This window comes from Aythya marila, assembly GCF_965140915.1.
Source record: "Aythya marila genome assembly, chromosome: 2".
NCBI classification, from domain to species: domain Eukaryota; kingdom Metazoa; phylum Chordata; class Aves; order Anseriformes; family Anatidae; genus Aythya; species Aythya marila.
Window position 1 is genome coordinate 85,854,200 of NC_139043.1, and position 19,509 is coordinate 85,873,708.

Here is a 19,509-nt window from a genome sequence, read left to right on the forward strand (position 1 = left end):
CTGGACATGCACACCAATACCTTATCTTTCGCTGATCCCAGTGGACAGCTAGTTAAGATGAGACTATTAAAAGTGATATACTAGTATACTATATATACAGTATACTGCCTCTCCAGTAACATCAACTGCCAAGAGGAAAGCTATCAATCTAATGGAATTCTATCATGCTCCAGAGAGGTGCAGATGAAAAGCATACATTCATAGTATTCTGTGTAGAATGATTTCAGTTCCCACTTCTGACTGGGCTGGTCACAAACCATCTAAAAACAACACTTCTACTACATAATACAAGCTTTCACTAAATTCAGTGCAGAAAAAAAAAATCATCCCATCACTGTAGATAGCAGGAAAATCCTGATTTAGCATGAATCCAAAGGGCACATCCTTGTCAAGCAAAAGTCACAGAAAGTTTCCCAGTTTTAAACATATACACATTGTACATGCTAGTAAAGGACAGCCAAGTAACAGAAAGCCAAATAAAATGCTGTAAAACAGTTGTTTTCCAAGATTCCACATTGCAACTACGGTCCAAAATTCATTCAACACATTGCCTCTTCACAACCAAGTCAACTCAATGCCAATTTGTTTTGTACCAACAACTGCATGCTTAAAAACTGGATCGTGTTCTGATGTAATTTTGATGAAGTTAAGCTCCAAGATACCTCTTCAGAGAAAGAGTTGTTCAGGAAAGAACGAACTAGACTAAGCTTGTATCTTATGTGAAGTTTAGCATAAAACTAGAGAACTATTTTAAACTTCAGAAATTTCAGATTGTACACTCATGTGAATACTCTATTGCAGACGCTAAAATAGCAAAATATGGTTCTATTGGCTTCTCACTAATACAAAAGCAAGTCCTGTTAAAGTAAGCTGTTCCTGCCTAGGTAAGACTCAGCCATCAGAAAGGAAAGGTAAAGGGAGAAAAACGGAGAAAAATCAGATTTATCATTTGGAAGATTAAAACAAAAGGCATGCCTTAAGATACAAATGGCAGCTTGCTAGACGATTGAGGATTGCTGAGGGAATAGCTGGGGACAGCATGTGATGAACAGTTTTCAAAGACTGTGCCCCTTCTATATTAACCTGCCTGCAAGGAACCAGTGGAACACAAGCAGTATGCACTGCAGTATGACACTAACCTGGCCTAAATGAAAGAAGGGGATGAAAAAGATTTTTGTAGAGTGCCTAATAGGAAAATGCTTGCGTAGCAGCTATGAAGAATACGGATACTGAACTATATAATATGCCATAACTTGATGCTATTACTGAACACTGAAAAAGCTGTTCAGATGAAATTTCTCATTCATCTAAATTCCAATTTTTTCAGCACTGGGTTTAAAAAAAAAGGGGGGGGGAACCTATATAAAGTAGCAGTTGCCTTTTCTAGAAATAAAAATCAAACTCACAAGCTGAATGAGAAGTATACCCTTAAATCCCAGGCTCCAGGTGTTTTGACCAGCACCACAGAGTCCAGTTAGAAGTCAGCAACTAGTGGTACATCCCAGTTGTTGATACCAGGGCCAATACTAATTAACAACTTCATTAGTGACCTCAATAATGTGACAGTAACCACCAGCAATTGGAAGGAGTGGCTGATACATGAGAGTGCTGTCGTAAGAAGGGAACTTGCCAGGCTAGAGAAATGGGTTGACAGGAATCTTATGAACTGTAAGTGAAATATTAAACTCTGTCCCCAGGAAGGAATAATTTCATGCACCAGTACACCAGCTGGAAAGCAGCTTGACGTGAAAAGACCAGGGATTCCCAGTAGACATGTTGAACATGAGCCAGCAACATATCCTTGCATCAAGAAAGGTCAACAGCACCCCAGGCTGCATTAGGAAGAGTATGACTGCAAGGCAGAGGTAGGTGATCCTTCCCTTCTACTCTGCACTGGTGAGACCACACCTGGAATGCTCTGTACAGGTCTGGGTTCCCCAGTATAACATAGATGTGGACATACTGAAGTGAGTTCAGTCGAAGTCCATGAAGATAAGACACTGAAACATTTGTAATACGTGGAAAGGACAAAAGAGCTGGGTTATTTAGCCTCAGGAAGAGCTCAGGGCAGGAGGGATCTTACAGATGAGCCTAAACAGCTAATGAGGGGCTGTAAAGTAGATGAAGCAACACTGCTCTCAGCAGGAGTGCCCAGTAAAAAGTACAAGGAACAGTGGGCTTGAGCAGAAACACAGGACATACCACATAAATTTAAGATTAAACTTGTTAAATGCAAGCATGATCAAACACTGGAACAAGTTGCCTGGAGGGGACCCGAGGAGTTGCCTGTGGAGTCCTCATCCTTGGAGATATTCAAAACCTGACTGGACAACACCCTAAGCAACCTGCTCTTTGATCAGGAGTATTGGTCTAGAGGACTTCAACGTCCCTTTCAGCCTCAACTATTCTGTTATTTCTCAAATATTTGAGAGATCTCAAAACTGAAACAGATGCATCTTGTGTCACGTCCCCTCCCTAAAAGTGCTTGAGGCCCGGCTGGATGGGGCTTTGGGCAACCTTATCTAGTAGAAGGTGTCCCTGCCCATGGCAGATGGAAGGGACCTTAAAGATCATTTAGTTCTAATCCAATTCAAACCATTCTATGACTATGACCAAAACGTCAAGGCAGTTGTGAATCAGATCAAAAAACAAGGTTATTAAATTAAAAATGTCTTGGTCCTACAATCTCACAAACTGCAGCAGGAGGATTGAGAGATCATGCAAAGACCTGATCAAAACTCATGTCTAAAAGTAACTCATTTCCTTATCATAGACAATGTACTACCCACAGCTTGCATTAAAAGGCCATGAGGCACCTGTGACTAGTAGTTTTAATAATCAAAAATGAGAGAGTACTTTCCCATAGACAGAAGCACCAAAGCTGTCAGGAAAAATTGAGGACTTTTCTTATCTTTGCACTATAATGGATGTGTTAGCTACAACACCAGTTAGATAGCACACAGTATTCCTGCACATTTAAACACATTTAATATTTGGGTAGAATTCTTGGACACATGCCTACTTTTTTTTTGTTCTCCCCTTAAAACATATTACAAAAAGTTACAGGTACAGTCAGATCTGTTCTAGCCATTCAAAATCAAGGCCACTAACCACACCTAGACAAGTCAGAAATATTTCTTCAGATTCAAACACTAACTTACAGATGTACCACCTATGAGAAGCTTCTGTTTTAAAAACAGGAGGTTAAACAGCCTAGAGATCTGTATATCCCTCTAGTTTAGGCACCATGAGTCTCAAACACAACTTAAAGAGAGAGATCTAACACTCCAATCAACATTCCTAGGTGTCAGTGAGCTGTGGAAGGGCTCCAAAAATCTCAAACACAAACATTTCCCACCCAGCCTTCTTCCCGCGCTTCTGACATGGCTGATAAGTTTTATGGTTACAAGAGATTTAGCACATGCTATATGAAGAGTATCTTCAGAGGTTTTTAGACTGTCAGCACAGCACAAATGATCTACACTTCTGACTGGATCACTTCCTCAAGAAAAAGTTGCTCCATTTCGTTGGCTCATACCTGATTACTGGCGGCCATTATCAAGGTTCTCGTAGGCGCAGATTGGGGTTTACCACTTGGCATAGGCAATACGGGTGGTAAACTGGCCATAAGTTGAGTCGGTGCTTGCAGACTGAACTGGTAAACATTAGGAGCTGTGCAAGGTGGTGTATCAGAATCCTTTTGGCAGAGAAAAAGGGGAAAAGAAAAGCAACTTTACAGAAAGTACAGCATATACAGACTATGCATGTGAAAATGCAGCCAAATATCAACTCATGTGAATACTGTAAAGTTTAAGATTTTTTTTCAGTGGTAAAAAATAAAATACAAGCCAGCACTATGTTTATTTTACACATCTAGCAAAAGTTTAATTGAGCCTGCATCAAGGAGACAATGTCAACAGGTCTATCACAATCATAGATCAGTTCCAGTCAGCTCGAACTAAAGCCAAATAAAATCTCTTCAACCAAATTAGAATTAAAAGGTGGGAACTAAGTCAGGAGAAAAATGTAATAAGAACAGTGACACTGGTAGTGGTATGATGACTACAATTTCAGCTGTCATGACAGAACGAGTCCTCTGAACAGCGTTCTGAGTTGTACTTATCCATACAGCAAATTACTCACTGTAATTGTTATAGCCTCCCATTCTACCCAGCAACAGCAAAGTTAAGGCTCCACCTACCAAGAAACAAGGAAATGATGGTCTGCTGGTCAAGACTAGTATGTAAGCACCAGTTACCCACTCAACTGCTAGTTAGGACTTCTGTTCTCATCACTTTTCTTTCAAAGTCTGCATAACTGGGGGGGAGGTAAGGACTACAAGACTGATGTAGGATTATGGAAAGAAATATTATAATGGAAACTTATTACTGATTTTCTTAATCAACTTCCTGCCTGCCTGGCCAACAGCAACTACACGTGCTTCGTATGCAGAGTCATGCTGATGTTAACATTATGTGTCTGGAGCGCTCAACACCCATAAGCGAGGAGCTAAGCACAAATCTCGGAGTTTTCATATTTCAGTAGTTCCTGTAAACACCAAACTGACCGTCTCAATTCTTACGTGACCAATTATGTCTTAAATTGAGAAACTTGAAGACTACAGCCTTTTAATACAACTCTGAACACAGACCACGTAAAGATGTTTTTAAACCTTAACACAGTTGTAATAAAAAGGTACATTTCCCTACCTTTTACTGCTGCTTTTTACTTTCTTCCCTCCTTAACTCCAAAGTATTCTGAGCTTGAAAATAATGAAAAGACTCACCTCTCAACAAGAGACACTTGACTCATTAGCAGTTTAGGAGTTACCAAATTAAAAGACATTATTGGCTCTGAACATCAAGGATGATGAACTGATCATCAATTTGATGTTAAGTGATTACTGAAATGTTCTACTTCTGTTCCTCCAACAATTGATTGCTTGGAAGCAAGAAGTCTTCACTTAAAACCAAGCAAACATTAAATAGATGTCCATTACTAATACTTGCCCTCCTATGGCTTTGCAGATGAGATTCTTTAGTTAAGAGAACAGACTGTCTAGGAAAACATTTTAAACAACATGAACAAAAAAATATTTTAATGTTCTTTCTTGGGGAAAAACACAAGATCATTTAAGACACACTGATTTTTGTGAATACTAAGCAGTTGAAACAACAAATTACTAGAAAGCAAAATTTATATCCTAACTGAATTCCCACAATAAAAACAGCCCCTGGTAGTAGTATCAGCTATTAGAACAATCACTTCTTCATTGGTCCATATAAAGCTGTGCTGTCTAAAAACTTAAGCTGTAGAAAGAAAGGCAGAAAGGATCTCTCTCCCAAGCACAACTGGTGGTAAAAGCCACTGCATGACTTTGTGAAGTGCTTTGATATTTGCGACATGAATGCATTGAAAAGACAGACCATACAGGTAATAAGAATCTGGGCAGAAACTTAATTCTTATTTAAGAGAACAGATGTTGCCTGCTGTGAACATATTGAATGGTAAACTACATCCTCTCGCAGTATTCAGAAAATTTAGCTTAGTTGTACATGCAAAGCAAAGTGTCTGTAAGAGCTGGCAATATTTTGCCCTCATCCTACAGAAGATTAACTAAGGTCTCTACAAAGAAGTTTATCATGTAATTAGTTAAGAATGTTTTCAGAATTAGGTACAGGGACAAAACCTTAAGATTTCTACACTGATTTTTTTTTTTTTATACCTTACTTGTCAGGAAGTTATTAAAAAGTTTACAAAATGAGGGAAAAGAGGGATAGTCATGTTTGATTAAGTTCTGAGAACATGCATAGTAGCCACTAATGAACAAATAAGGGGGAGGGGAAAGGGATCTTATTGTCTGTCCAAGTCAATGCATTAGCTTCTATGACGCAACCTTTGCAAAACTGACCAAGCAGCAGTTTCACTCTCTCCAAAGAGCCTCCTCTATCTTTCGCTTAGATGCCATTAGGCCCTTGGAAGAATCACAAAGAAATCTTTTAAATGGGAAATATCCCATATGGGCAGATTTCTCTCCAGCAAGAAGTTCTCCAGCATGGAAGTAGCAACAGATAAGAGTCACACAGTTTAACTGGGACTACATAAGCTTTGGTACAAGGCAGCTTGTGTTGCTTTCTTATCGTTTTGTAACAGGTATATTTTTCTGCCTAAGTGTTGTTTACTGAGACATATCCCATTCACCTAGACTATATTCCTATTTTAGGTCATCTTAGATAGCTAAAAGAATTACTACAGGAATCCAAGAGGCCAACTTACCAGCATCAAAATCCTTTTCTAAAGTAGAGTGTTACCTTTCTTCCTCAAAGACTAACCTTCATGATCAAAACTGATTTTCACATTCATCACCAACACTAAGGGATCAGTGGTCTTCTGGACAGAACTCTTCAGTGTAATGCACAATCCCAAAGCATTATGCAAGCTCAGAAACCTAGAAATAAACACTCAACAATTCAGATTCACTTTGGGAAGACAAGAGCTCTGAACCTTGCCAGCATAATGGCTACAGAGATGACACTAAAAATATGGATGTAAAATAAAGGGATAAGCTCCCTCTATATTGCTTTTACCAAATTATATAGGGATGAAGCTACAATGGCTGTACTAAGAGTCCAGATAAGTTCTTGATCTCCTGAATATTACTACGAATGCCAATCAGATCCCCTCATCCTGTAAAGAAAATACCTAAAAAGATGCTTCTGGAAACACAAAATGCCAGGGAAGTCTCTGGAACTTCAGTGGGATGTTTTCATTAAAAAAAAAAAAAAAAAAAAACTCTGCAAATAAATTTCATCTTCTTAAGAACACAGTATCCAGAAGGAAGATTTCTACTATTCATAGTCTTGATTAATGAGGACTCTTCAATTTACCTCACTGTTGGTAAAAAGATAAAGTATAGAAGAGTCCTGGAATTGAAGAGTCTTGGAATTGCAAATGTTACTGATGAACTCACATTTAAACACAACTTGCTCGAGTAACACAATCCCCAGCTTTTTGTCTAGACAGAACCTGTGATATGTGAAGCTTTTGGCTTACTTGTAGAATCTGAAGAATTTTCTGGTTGTCTTCAATTTAGATTGGGCTTTGAGCAGCATGGTCTAGTGGAAGGTCTCCCTGCCCATGGCAGGGTAGGTAAAACTTGATGATCTTTAAGGTCATTTTCTATCCAAAGCATTCTATGACTCTAAGGAACATACCAAAGATGAAGAACTGAAGCAAACTTACAAAGCAAAAAATGCAAGCTTCTTTTCCTGACAACAGGAGAGAACGATTTTTCCTGACAACAGGAGAGAATGCAGCTCCCCTTTTAATGGCCCAGGACTTCATTAGCACGAGAATATTTACTTTCCAGAAGTCCCTTACTAACTAGGTCTTGCCATAAGAGCTTATTTAAATTCTGTTTATAGCTCAAGGCTTAAGATACGAGGTAAAGTTTATAGGTACCTCCATCCATCAGCGTAATAGTTTTTCCTCTAATTTCACGTGCATTAAATTATACTCAAAAATATCATTTCCATGATTCTAAGCACATGAAGAAGTAAAGCTTTCTGCTTTGTTTCATGATACAGTCTGTCAACTCAAACTTCCCAACAGCTACTATTTTAGAAACTTCAGATTTCCAAGATTTCTTTAAAGTTGCCATGACCAAACAAGATTTGTGTGGGGGGTTGTTTTTGTTTATTTTTTAATTGCCCAGAGTTAGAAGTCTGTAGCTATCCTAGAAGTCAACATTCAGAAATCAAAAGCGTAACAGACGAATGCAAGTTTCTTGCTACTGTGAGAGATTCGGGTCGTCCCCTCTACACATCTGAGAACGAACTACAAAGAGCTTGGCAAAGATGTTCTTATGGCTCCCACTCTCCAACCTTCTCCCAGTAGTTAAATTTCTTTTCTTTCCCACAACATTCAGGAGCTGGAAGCTATGAGAACAATTGCCAGTTCAGTAAAAATTGATCCATCTTTGAAAATAAAGGAACTGAAAGTGAGAGAATAGTTTACACTATACAGATTTTTCCACATGCTCCTCTCAATGTGCAGTTTTAACAGTACAGCTGAAGTGATTTAATAGGTAACTGCTGTCATTCTTACTTCTTTCACCTCTTCTTTTGTCATTGCTTTCTCCATTGTATCTGCATTAGTATCTGACATTATGAGCCAATTCAGAGGTGAGCCTCTGAAATAGCAATCTCCTTTTTTCAAGCTTTACCTTCTGAATCATTTCACCAGAAGGTTAGGTGAACACCAGTGGAAGAAAATAGGAGCAGCTACTGAAAGGGATCAGTCCTAGCAAGAACATCTCATTGCTGAGCCACTCTGCTAATTAAACACTACACTCCTTAGAGCAGAAAGTAACACCAGAAAAATTCAGACATTTCACATAAGTTCAGGCAACAGAAGCAAAACCTCAATGCACACTCTTTGCTTGAATGGTTTTAGCCCAGCATACTTAACTCTGCTTGACAAACCCACATACTTCCACTAAGGTGATTTCATGGATTTTACACCCCCATCCCATTTCTTTCACGCCAGCTTGCGCCATTTCCCTTTTTGGTAGGTGGAGCCATAACTTTAGTAAACTGGTATAATAAAGTAGAATGGAGATTAACAAAATTTCTATGTCTACAGCAGGTCACAGGAGAGTGAATTTGCATCAATGAAGTCACACCATTTCCATTTGCCAGCCTATAAACAGTACAAAGCAGCCTCCAGTAAGATGCAATCAGTCAATTTTTCTGCCTTCAATTATACTGCACTGCAGAAGCAAAATACTTTGGTCATGCTAACAAGAGTGGAAAAAAGTGAAAGAATAAATATACAACACAAGCAAACTGAAAAATATGCATCCTCCAAAACCATTAGTGTTTGTTTTACAGACAGACAACTAAGAAGTTAAGCTAATTAGCATCTTGAAGATTAAATACAAGCACAGTGCCCCTTTAACCTCACCACATTATCTTCTGCCAGGTCTGACTGTCAACTTACTCCTTGTTTTTATCAATATTTGCTGTATTTCAAATAAACCATCTTAAACACAATATCCCAGAAACACTTTCTTTAAAGCTTCCTTTATTGCCCCTAATACTTCCATTTCACAGGCTTTCAGTTGGTCTGTACTGTTCGGAGTACAGTAATATTTCACATTTTGCACGTTTTTCAAGCTAGGCATTAAGTTATAAGACTTGTTAATGCAAGTTGAACATAGCATATTAAAATACAAATATTCAATTTAGGTTTTCTTCCATCCTAAATGGCTTTGGCACCTTTTTCAGGTGAACTAATATTAGAATATGGCAAGAATACAATTAGCCCATGGCATCAAAAAGTAGTCTGAGGGTTGGTTGTTTTTTGTTTTTTGTTTTTTTTTTTTTTTTTTGTTTTTTGTTTTTGTTTTTGTTTTTTAATTAATGAAGTTATGCACTTCCCTTTCCTTACCTCGCTGACATCATAGCAGTAAAATCCAATTTTACTTGCCGATTCACACATTCCCTCTGCACCCTGTGTTGCTTAGAGTAAATTAAATAACTTTATAATTGTGTTCAAAACTGTGTCTCCTACAGCATTGCACAAGTTTAGTCTTACTACGTATATCCATTTGAAGTAAAGGCTGTTTAAGCAACTGAGACAGAAGAACTGAAGGAGAGCACCAGACAGTATAAAACAGCACATAAGACTATGGATTAAGAAAACCAAAACAAGGTATGGGACAATATGATGAAAAGGGAAAATAAACAGGCAAGAGCAACACTGGAAAATTTTTTTCCTCTCTGATCTAGAAGCTAGCAGAAGCCTGCACAGCAAAAACAGGGAAAAGAGTAGTTTTAAGGGATTTAGGAGGGAAGGGGGGCAGACACTGTTGAAGGTTGCTTTATTTGGAAACTAAAATCTTTCTTGAAAGACTGAAGATTGAGTTGTCTACTTCTTAAGAGGTCTTGCCACCATTTATTTGTTCAGGAAGGAGAAAGGACAGTAAGATAAGACATGCATTCTACCACAGGATGGTCAACTTCACATACACATTTGAATGGTTGTTTCAGTTAGGGCATGAGAATATTCACAGAAGAAGAAAGGTACAATAAATATGTTTGTGCAGCTCCTGCTCTTAGACTGAGAACTTTTTTAGGCCACCCCCTCCTGCCCACACATTTTTAATTGGAACTCTACAAATTTAATCCTAGCTGTTAAACAGATTTTCCAAGGCTCCAAGAAGAGCTGTCACAGTAGCTGTTTTGAAGTGTCATCAGTGTCTATCCCTCTCCTGCAGATAAGCACATACCTTACACCTGCAAAATTAATCCCTTTCAAAAAGCAAGATTTATCAGGACAGAATGTCATGTTTTTTCCCACCTCTGTCTGAAGAGTGAAAGACAACAGCTCCTGTCAATAAGCTGAAATTCACAGCCCTTGACTAATAGAAGAAAGAGGAAATGGTGATGCTTCATTAAACAAAAAAAGCCACGAACACTGCACAGCAAGTGACTGCTCCAAAGTCAGCGTGCATCTTGTATGCACTGAGCGGAATGAGAGCAGTAACGAGTATCAGTCTTATCAGTCATTTACATACTATTCTCTGAACTGTATCTGATCAGTACTGAATACTTAATACTTGAAGACAGTGAAAAGACACGCTCCACAAAACAGTTAAGGAACTGGTTGGCGTATCCCCTGCCAGGGGCAGAACACTGGGCAGATCAAGCAGTGACAATCTGACAGAATGTTATTATAAAGCCTGAACAGCAACTGTTAAAGCTAACATTTCAGGAACAGTATGAAAGAACATACGTAAAAGCTCAGAAAGTTAAACAGACTACACAGGTACCTTGTTCACTGGAACTTCCACTATCTTGGCATGATTGGATGGTCTTGAGAAGTCCAAATTCTTCATGAAAGAATCTTGTCATAGAAGCCCAAAAGGTACCACCAGAAACACTCTGTGGTAAGGTGTGTGAGATTTCTGGGATCCAAACTTCTAACCAAACTTTGAGATTGTACTGGACTGGATCTGAGGTTGGGTGTCCATTAGACATCCAGAACAGCTTTAAAACTTTCCTGTGATCAGTTGCATCAGTTACTGATGTGCAGTTACCACTGTTGCACTAAATGCTAAGCTTTATTTGGCACAACAGCATCAAAACTGCAGAGCATATTTAACACCAGGTTATATCAGCCTAAAATGAGACTGGAGAAACATACCTCTATTTTTACTTGGCAGAGACATGTTGATCAGGCAGACATTCTCCAGCATAACTCTAGAATTTCCCTCAGCTAATAAAAGGAGGCTCTCCACAACGCTGACCTGGATTTCCAGTTGCAGTTTCAGGGTGCACATCCAGAACAAAAAAAGCACCCAGGAAAAAGTAAACTTCATTTTCAAGAAGAATTTGGTTACTGTTGAGGTTCTCAGACCAATATCTGCAACTAGCTAGAACTGGCAGAGAGGCAAACACAAACATAGCTCACTTTATCAGGTTTCAGGTTCCCATAGCAGTCACTAACTCAGTAAGAAAGATAAAGTAAGACTTCCTGATGCCAGATGCTTATTTTATATTGCGGAGCAGATTGACTTGTGCTCCCGTAGAGAAGAGGCTCACACTTTATGCTGTCTTTAATGGCAAAGATATTTATAAAGCATCTTCAAAAGGAAAATCTATGTACAACCAGCAGAATTATTCACTTCAACATTGGTTGGGAATGTGTAGTATTTTGAAACTTACCTGTGGGCAAGAGTGGAATACATGCTGCCTTTTTACCAGGGCAGCCTATTGCATTTTAAATACCTGCACAGCAGAATCCTTCATTCAGGAAAAGACATACTGCACAGATCAGTTTGATAATTGAGAGAAGCCAAAAAAAAACGTGCAGCTGAATATGTTCTGATAACCAGATTCTTTGTGTTCATAGGTTCATTGCCAGTGTTCCTCATTTTGCTCCTGCTCAGTTTGTTAATATTTACACTGTACACAGAGCTGAGATAATAGAATGGGAACTTCTGTACTATTTTTCACTGAAGTATATTAGGAGTGTCAGTGAGAGTTAGAGGTCTGTATTGACATGTGTAGTATGACAAATCTATAAACTGAACAGCTATCTCTGATAGCAAGAGGGATATCAGAAGTCATATTTCACTACTAAGCAGACTTGCATCTGAAATTCACTACACCTTATGAAAGCTTTTTCTTTAAATGACAGATTTCACTGTTTGCTAGGACTTTTATGAAAGACAAAGCAACTAGAATTTCATCAGCCAGACATTGCTAGCCTACGGCATTTTTTAAGTAGCTTTTTCTTCCTTAGAAAATCCATAAAAGATTACTTTTGGAAAAAAAAAAATATATGGTTTAGTCTCATTAGGTCCTGTTCTGAGTTTTGGGCCTTGTAGACTAGCAAGCTAGTCCTGGACCTGCAGAGATAAAAGGAATCATCCTTCTGAATTTGAGAGATGAATTTGATACATCTACAATATACACAAAGAGAAAGCTGTCCTTGAAGGAGGCAGTTCTCACATTTCTCAATGGTACATAAGCTCTTATCTGAGAGAGGTTATTATCAGTATGGTTCTATCAGAATGGTTCCTGAAGGAAGGAAAACAGCAGAAGGAACAGAAATAAGCCTGGGTAGTAGCTTTAAGCTTTTATATCCCTACATTTGATGAGTACGTACAAAATTTGAGGCTAATTTCTAAATGTTAACTCTGATCTACACTAATCCAGCCTCTAGAAAAAAAACTGCTCCTTTTTATTAGCCTAATATTGTTCTGCTGCTGAAACAAATCTATAACCCATGTTATCTCAAGTGCCCATAAGACACCAGAAGCTCTGACTATTCAGCTGCTGAACTGTATTTATGGAGTAAGGCAAAGTCTGTAATGCTGCCAAAACTTCAGTGAAGCAAATCCTTAAATGCCATACACCATATGGTAATACAATCAATAGCTGTAGATAACATGAGCTACAATTTTCAATAAAAAATTCTAGGGTCTCTACTAGCAATACCACATGATTTGATAACCTTTGAATACTTGACATACACTACCAATACCTGTTCCAGGACATATTGATGAGTATATGCAAGGTCTCTAGACTTACGGTCAGCGTATAGAGGAATGTGATAGCTGCAGAACACAACTGCCTCTGTGCTAGAGTGGATGGCTGGAGTATTTGACTTTCATTAGAAGATGAAGTACAGAGAGAGGCAATCTTACCCAGTAACGCCACAAATAGCCAAGTTTACTTCCTCTTCCTCAACACACAAAAGGAGTTGACCTCTATAATATTGTCAGACAGGTCCCAGCAAGATCAAGGTGCAGCTGGTCACTATAACCAATCAACTCTCACAGTAGAGAACAAAGCAAATAGACTTAAGTCCTTCTAATTTGATGTCTAGTCTCTTATAGTTGATAAACATTAAGTTAGCCTGCAGTCATGCAAAATACATCTCCAGAAACCACTTCTTGAGGCAGACTGTACTTAAGGGAATAACAACATCATAGGGATGGTTATCTTGCTACTGAAATAAAATCTTAATTTTGGGGAAGAGATTAAAATGTCAGTCTAGTATCTCCTTATCTCCTGCACTTGGTTTACAATCTGCATCTTCTCAGACTTCAACATCAAACTTAAAAGTATTTAACTTTAAATGAATACAGAAACATCCCTGAAGAACAATTCTCCACAAGATCAGATCGAACACCACACATACCTTTAACAGTGATGCACAATATTCCCTCATTCTGAAACTAGTACCAAAATTCACTGCATCATACCTATTTACAGCACACACCAGAAGTCTTAGCAGAAATGTTATTTTCACACATGCTAGTTGTTTCTTTGCTGGAACTTGGGCATAGAACTATACCAGATCACTCAACAGAGCCTCCTCAACTCCAGCAGAACAGGTTTCTCTTCCTGAATTAGGTACCGTTTAGAACTGCTCAGCCAGAACTCGTTCATCCTCACATACTTGAGTAGGACAGACTCATCAGTTACTTGTCAGAAACCTGCCATTCCACTGCAAACTAAGATAATATGCTGGTAGTCTAAAGGTCATAATACTAATAAATGACCAGGGCTTAAAATAGGAACTGTCACAAGCACACAAACATAAGACTATTTTTCTAAAAAGAGTTGCACTTACATTTACTTCTGGTACACCTAAAGGGAAAGTCTTAACTGTTCACTCCCCCCTAGTTAGGTTTAGAGTGCAAAATATTAAGCAAATATTTGCATTTTCTCATAAAACTTATCTTACAGCAGTATCTTCTTCACTGACATACTCAAACCAGGAGCATGGCTAACACTATCACTGCCCAGCATCATCCTGTTGTTTTTTTCTTTTTTTTTTCTTTTTTTTTTTTCTTTTTTTCTTTTTTTTTCCCCCCCATTTTGTCAGATTCTGCAGCTTATGCATTTACCATATTTACTGGAGGTAGAAAAGACAATTCAACACAGAAAGTTCAGGAATGTTAAGGAATTACAGAAAATAACCAGAATATACAGTGAATGCATTTGTCCCTCAGAAGTTTCTTCACTGAATACAGTTCCCAACTTGTAATTCCACGTTTGACCAGTTTTTGAAATCAGTCAAAAAAAAAAGTACTTGGACCTCTCTTGGCATCATCTACAGTTACTGCTGTACTTAACTGTCTATCACGTCTTCTTCCAATCAACACCTGTACCTAACACAAAGTCATCCAGTTGATTTATGAGTACCTCGTGCAATGCACGTTTGCACTTTATAATCTCTACAGCCCAACTTTGTTGATTTAAATCCATACAAAAGAAAACACCCGACAGCCTTAAGACTCTAGGAACATACCTAGACTACTGTCCATCTTCTCTTTCAGAAAATTATTATAAGCCTAGCAGTCACTTAAACTGCACGTTCCAACAAGGAAGCTGGTATCAAAACTTTCTATATTAGGGCCTCCTACTACTAAAGCATGAACTGAATGCTTGGCTGAAAACACTATGGAATATTATTCACCTTCGCAGCAAGATATGGCGGTCATATGTTCAATCTGAGGTGTGGGAAGACAGGACTGGAAATTGTTAATGAGATTTTTCTTGATAGGAAGATTTATGAAGAGATTATTATTCCGCTTAATTAGCTACTGTTAACCTGGTGATTTATATCTTACTACATCTAAGTACTACCACAAAGGGTACCGAAGGTTTAGGATGGAATTAAGACATTTCATTTAATGAAAAATATTTCATTTCAGTAATTTTTCTGAGCAGAGGAAGTTATTAATTTGCTACAGTAGCTTAGGGACAGTATCATTAACTGTTGTTGTTTTAGTTGAGGTTTTGAATGGCATGATAATATCTGCTTAATAGTTTAACAAATTAAAAAAAAACTTACAATGTCACTGCCAGAGAGCGATGATACAGAAGACGCAGATGAGCCAGAGGATAACTGTTGTGTATTAGCTAGCGACAAAGCCAAGCGTTGGTTGTAAGATGGTTCAGAGTCTCTGTTCTGTTGCTGTTCTCCATTGCATGGAGCTATCTGGTCTCTTATTTTCAACCTATTATCTGTTGACAGAAAACATAAGCATCAATCAAAACCACAGAATACAACATATGAACCCTGAAGTCTAAACTTCCATTTAACAAGCCAACAAACTGAAGAACAGCCTCAGAAAACGTCTTGGATTAGAAAGTTACAAATCCCTTTTATTTTTTCCTTACATACCTGAAATAGCAATTAATTTCTAGGCATGGGTATTTTGAATTGCACCAAATGCAAGAAAAAATGATTTAGTTGGTTTCAAAGATTTCTGCTATACCTACCAAGTTCAGGTGATAAATTAATTTTGCTCCCCCACTTCTTTTTAATCCAGGCCCTGTAGTCAATCACTTCTTGGGTCACTTTGATGATTCTACCTAATGTGCTAAAAAAATTTTTAAATTAAGTATTAAAGACTGTTGGTTACATACTTGCAAGCATTTCAAAAAGCAATAAAATTACATTAAATCAGTTTAAGATATTCCTAACCAAAGAATTTTTGAAGTTTCATTTTCTTAGATCACCATTTGGGCCTCTGAAGAATCACACTTTTAAACGAGAATATTATTCATCTTCCACCCTACTAACATGCAAGCACTGAAACAGGTACGATTTTTACTCTTTCTAAATGGAAAGCATCTTAATTATCAAGAATATACATGCAGATAATAGTGTATTTGATAAAAGCAATTTACATGTTCTTGCATTTCTCCAAACAAGAAGTATTTTATCACTGAATCTCAATTGGATGTTTTTGGATACACTGAAGACACTGATATCCCAGCCCCCTCAAATGATCATCACACTGAATAGAAAGACTCTCAGTAGTCCTTCTGTACAGATTTACAAGACATCTTCAAAGATCCACACAATTATAAAGGAAGTACCATGGATCGTGAGGTAGTGGAAACAAGACACTGGCTCCAAAACCCAAATAAGTTAGAATTTAAGGAAATTCTCAAAGGTACCTGGTTCGGAGAAAAAGCTGACCTGGTCCTATTACCCTTTTAACTTGTGACCAGTTGTCAACAAGTACAGAGCAGTATTTTACAATATATTTTCTCAACTTTCAGATACATGAACTGTACGTCATTTTGAGGAGGATCTGTGTCCTGGTTTAAGGATTTAACTTCCAAGCTTTCCTTTCAATGGTGGCTGGCAGCTGAAATAATTTATGAACTCCATGATCAAGATCCATGAAGGACTGACTAGCATACAAAAGGAAGCTGTGAAAAGTTACCATCTTGAAGAGAGGTAAAAGTTATTTTAATACTAAAAATCTTCAACAGTTGTAATAAAGCTTATTCTTCATTTCACATCATAAAGGTACACTGGAATTTTCGTTTGAGGTGTGTAACGGGGGGCATGCATAGTCTAAATGCATTTACACTACCTTTACTAGGTCATTTTAGAGTAACTCTAAAAAGGAAGAGTAGTTCTCCTTCTGGATTAGGGATTATAAATTCATTGCAAGACCAGATACTACCTGTTCCACATTTAGACTTCCAACTTTGAAGACATCAGTACTGAAACAGGCAGCCCTGCCCTTTAAGCAAACATTGGACCAAACGACATTATCTAAGTTGTAACTCCAATAGGTGAAGGCAATCCTCATGGACAGAATGAGTATCACCTACCGTTCTCCTATGTAACGCAGATAAATGAAACGATGCATGCTGGAAAACCATCTTGAATTTTACATGCAGAATTAAATGCTTTGACATGATTGTCACCATTGGGAATTATTTGGAAACTACAGCTCATTAGTTAAGTAGAGCACGTTAAAAAAGGAACAGAACAAAACAGTAGTGTTTTGTCAACGTACAATCCCACAACATAATAGCATTTTAAATACTTAAAGCAATTCTGGTTTCTTAGTCTCAAAAAGTACGTTAAACCAGAAGAGTAATTTTGAAGAACTGAAGACAAGGACAACCCACGCTACAAAGAATCAGCTGTGGCCCTGAAGCTACAGTTCCCCAGACAAACTCAAACATACAAATGCTGGGTAGCTCTTTAGCACTAGGACAAAGGAGGAAATCTCACGCTGTTTCATCTGAGCATGCCTTCAAGCAGACTTAAGCTTTTTCTGAGCTTTTACTCCAGGATGGCCCGTACGTTTCACAGCTATTACCAGCAGTGGTCTTCAAAACAGAAAAATGATAATGGACCTAATAACACTCTTATGGAAAAGGAGTTTGTCACGCCTGAAACATCTTGGAGTACATTCCACCTAGTAGTTTAGTAGTCATGCTTTCATATACTAGAAAGTGAGTAACAGAAGATGACATTTATTTATTTATTTTAATCTGTGGAAGACTGCTATATGAAAAATGCCTGGTATCACAGGTGTAAAAGGTGAAACTAGGGCTACGCCAAGAACTGTGGCAGAGCCTGGGAATTTCTTTTCTCACTAGCTCCTTTTGCAGAGGACAGAGCTTGAAGCCCCAAACTTTAATTTTTTGGAAGCAAGTCAGAAAAATAGTAAATTTACTTATTTATCAAGAATTTGAAGGCTGATCCATAGTACATTACTCGCACACTAAAACTAAGTGTTATGACACATCAGAAACTAAAAGCTGATTAAGTCTACACTGCCATATACCTAATACAGCAGCAAAAAAATGAAAAAGCAGGTGTGATAAGAACAGATACTTTTCCCTTTCATTACATATAGGACTCAAGCACATGTATATAAGTGTTTAAAAACTGTGCTTTTATCTGATTTCAACACTGCAAATGCTTAGGAACAAAGAGTAGCTATTGACCTACCCAGCCTCTAGTACAGAGTAAATTCCACGCTCCTTTTTGCCTGAGGCCAGAGTGAGACATTCCCACAACTATACAAAGATGTTTGTTTAGAAAAGGGGGATAAACGCCAGGTTAGCTGGTTGGACAGCTCTCCCATGAAAGATGCCCCCTTACACTTTTTCCCTGATTATCATCAAATAGTAAAAACAATGACAAGCTATTTGCATACCCAGTTTATTTTAAAAGAGCCTAGAATCTCCACTTTTCCACACCACACAGCTTTGTCACGCTAATGCTGATTCAACTGTAAGCCCCGAGTTCACAAGGACGCTTTCTAGCTGTCACTAAGGCACAACCATGATGCAAATCGATCTTAAGATCCCTCTTTAAAGGCCTAGGTTGCTGATGCAAGTTTCAATGAGATCCAGTATCTAATGCTCCAGCCAAGCTCTACATGAAGAAGTCCCTCAGTAGGAACAAAACATTGCCTGTGAAAGACGAGTCAAAATAACTTTTCAGTAGGCCTTAACTTCGGAAACATCTCCCTGATACTAAAAGGGTAACAATCTAAAGCAGACTAATAAGCTTCTGAGAAAGACCTGCTTGAGCAGAAGGATAAGAAAAAGCTAAAACATTTAGCCAGACAAATACTCCGCATAGGAAAAGCTGATATTGCTGATACCTCAAGAGACAGCATGCATTCTAGGGATGGCCACCACCCAGCATTCATGACATGAAGCAGAGGAAGAACTGTTTCAGATAGAAAACATTCAGATACAACTATCAGCAGATCTAGTAGATAAATTTAATGTTCCCTTTGACAGTACCGGGAGCTATCTTGGCCAACCAGGAGCAAACCTAACACACAGGCCTGTCAGCAGTTAGTGGACCAAGAACAAACCAAACAGCTTTCAAGCACAAAGCTAGAAAAAACACTTTATTCATGGCACGAGACTATTGTTGTTAAGATTGTCACCTACAAAAGACAATTCCGGACACAGAGCAGCAAAACCTTGCCAAGGCTTCCTGCAACTCTGTCCCATTGGCTTAATAGTCCCTTTCCCTCATCCACCACTCATACGGCTCCAGTATGGCAGAACTGGTTAGGAATCTAGAATCCTAGAAACTGAAGAAAGGTTTCAAAAGTCTTAGTTATTATACTGAAAGGCCACATCACAGCAGAACCTGACTTCCATTTAAAGTTCTATTAGAATTAAAGCCCTATTAAAATTAAAT

General features: G+C 38.2%; 1 protein-coding gene across 6 annotated transcripts in view; it reads right to left on the reverse strand.

The window, feature by feature from the left end:
- TENT4A (terminal nucleotidyltransferase 4A) overlaps window positions 1–19,509 on the reverse strand; it is a 59,721-nt gene that overhangs the window by 8,558 nt on the left and 31,654 nt on the right. For 2 of the 6 annotated variants that reach the window (XM_082754432.1, XM_082754431.1), the window contains exons 9-11: window positions 15,807–15,907; window positions 15,376–15,548; window positions 3,539–3,697 (exon numbers count right to left, since the gene is read on the reverse strand). In XM_082754432.1, the coding sequence (XP_082610558.1) occupies window positions 3,539–3,697; window positions 15,376–15,548; window positions 15,807–15,907 (433 nt within the window). Of the gene's footprint in view, window positions 1–3,538; window positions 3,698–10,956; window positions 11,065–11,208; window positions 11,444–15,375; window positions 15,549–15,806; window positions 15,908–19,509 lie in introns of those variants that run through there. The other 4 variants (XM_082754434.1, XM_082754433.1, XR_014317006.1 and 1 more) reach the window with 3 other exon arrangements.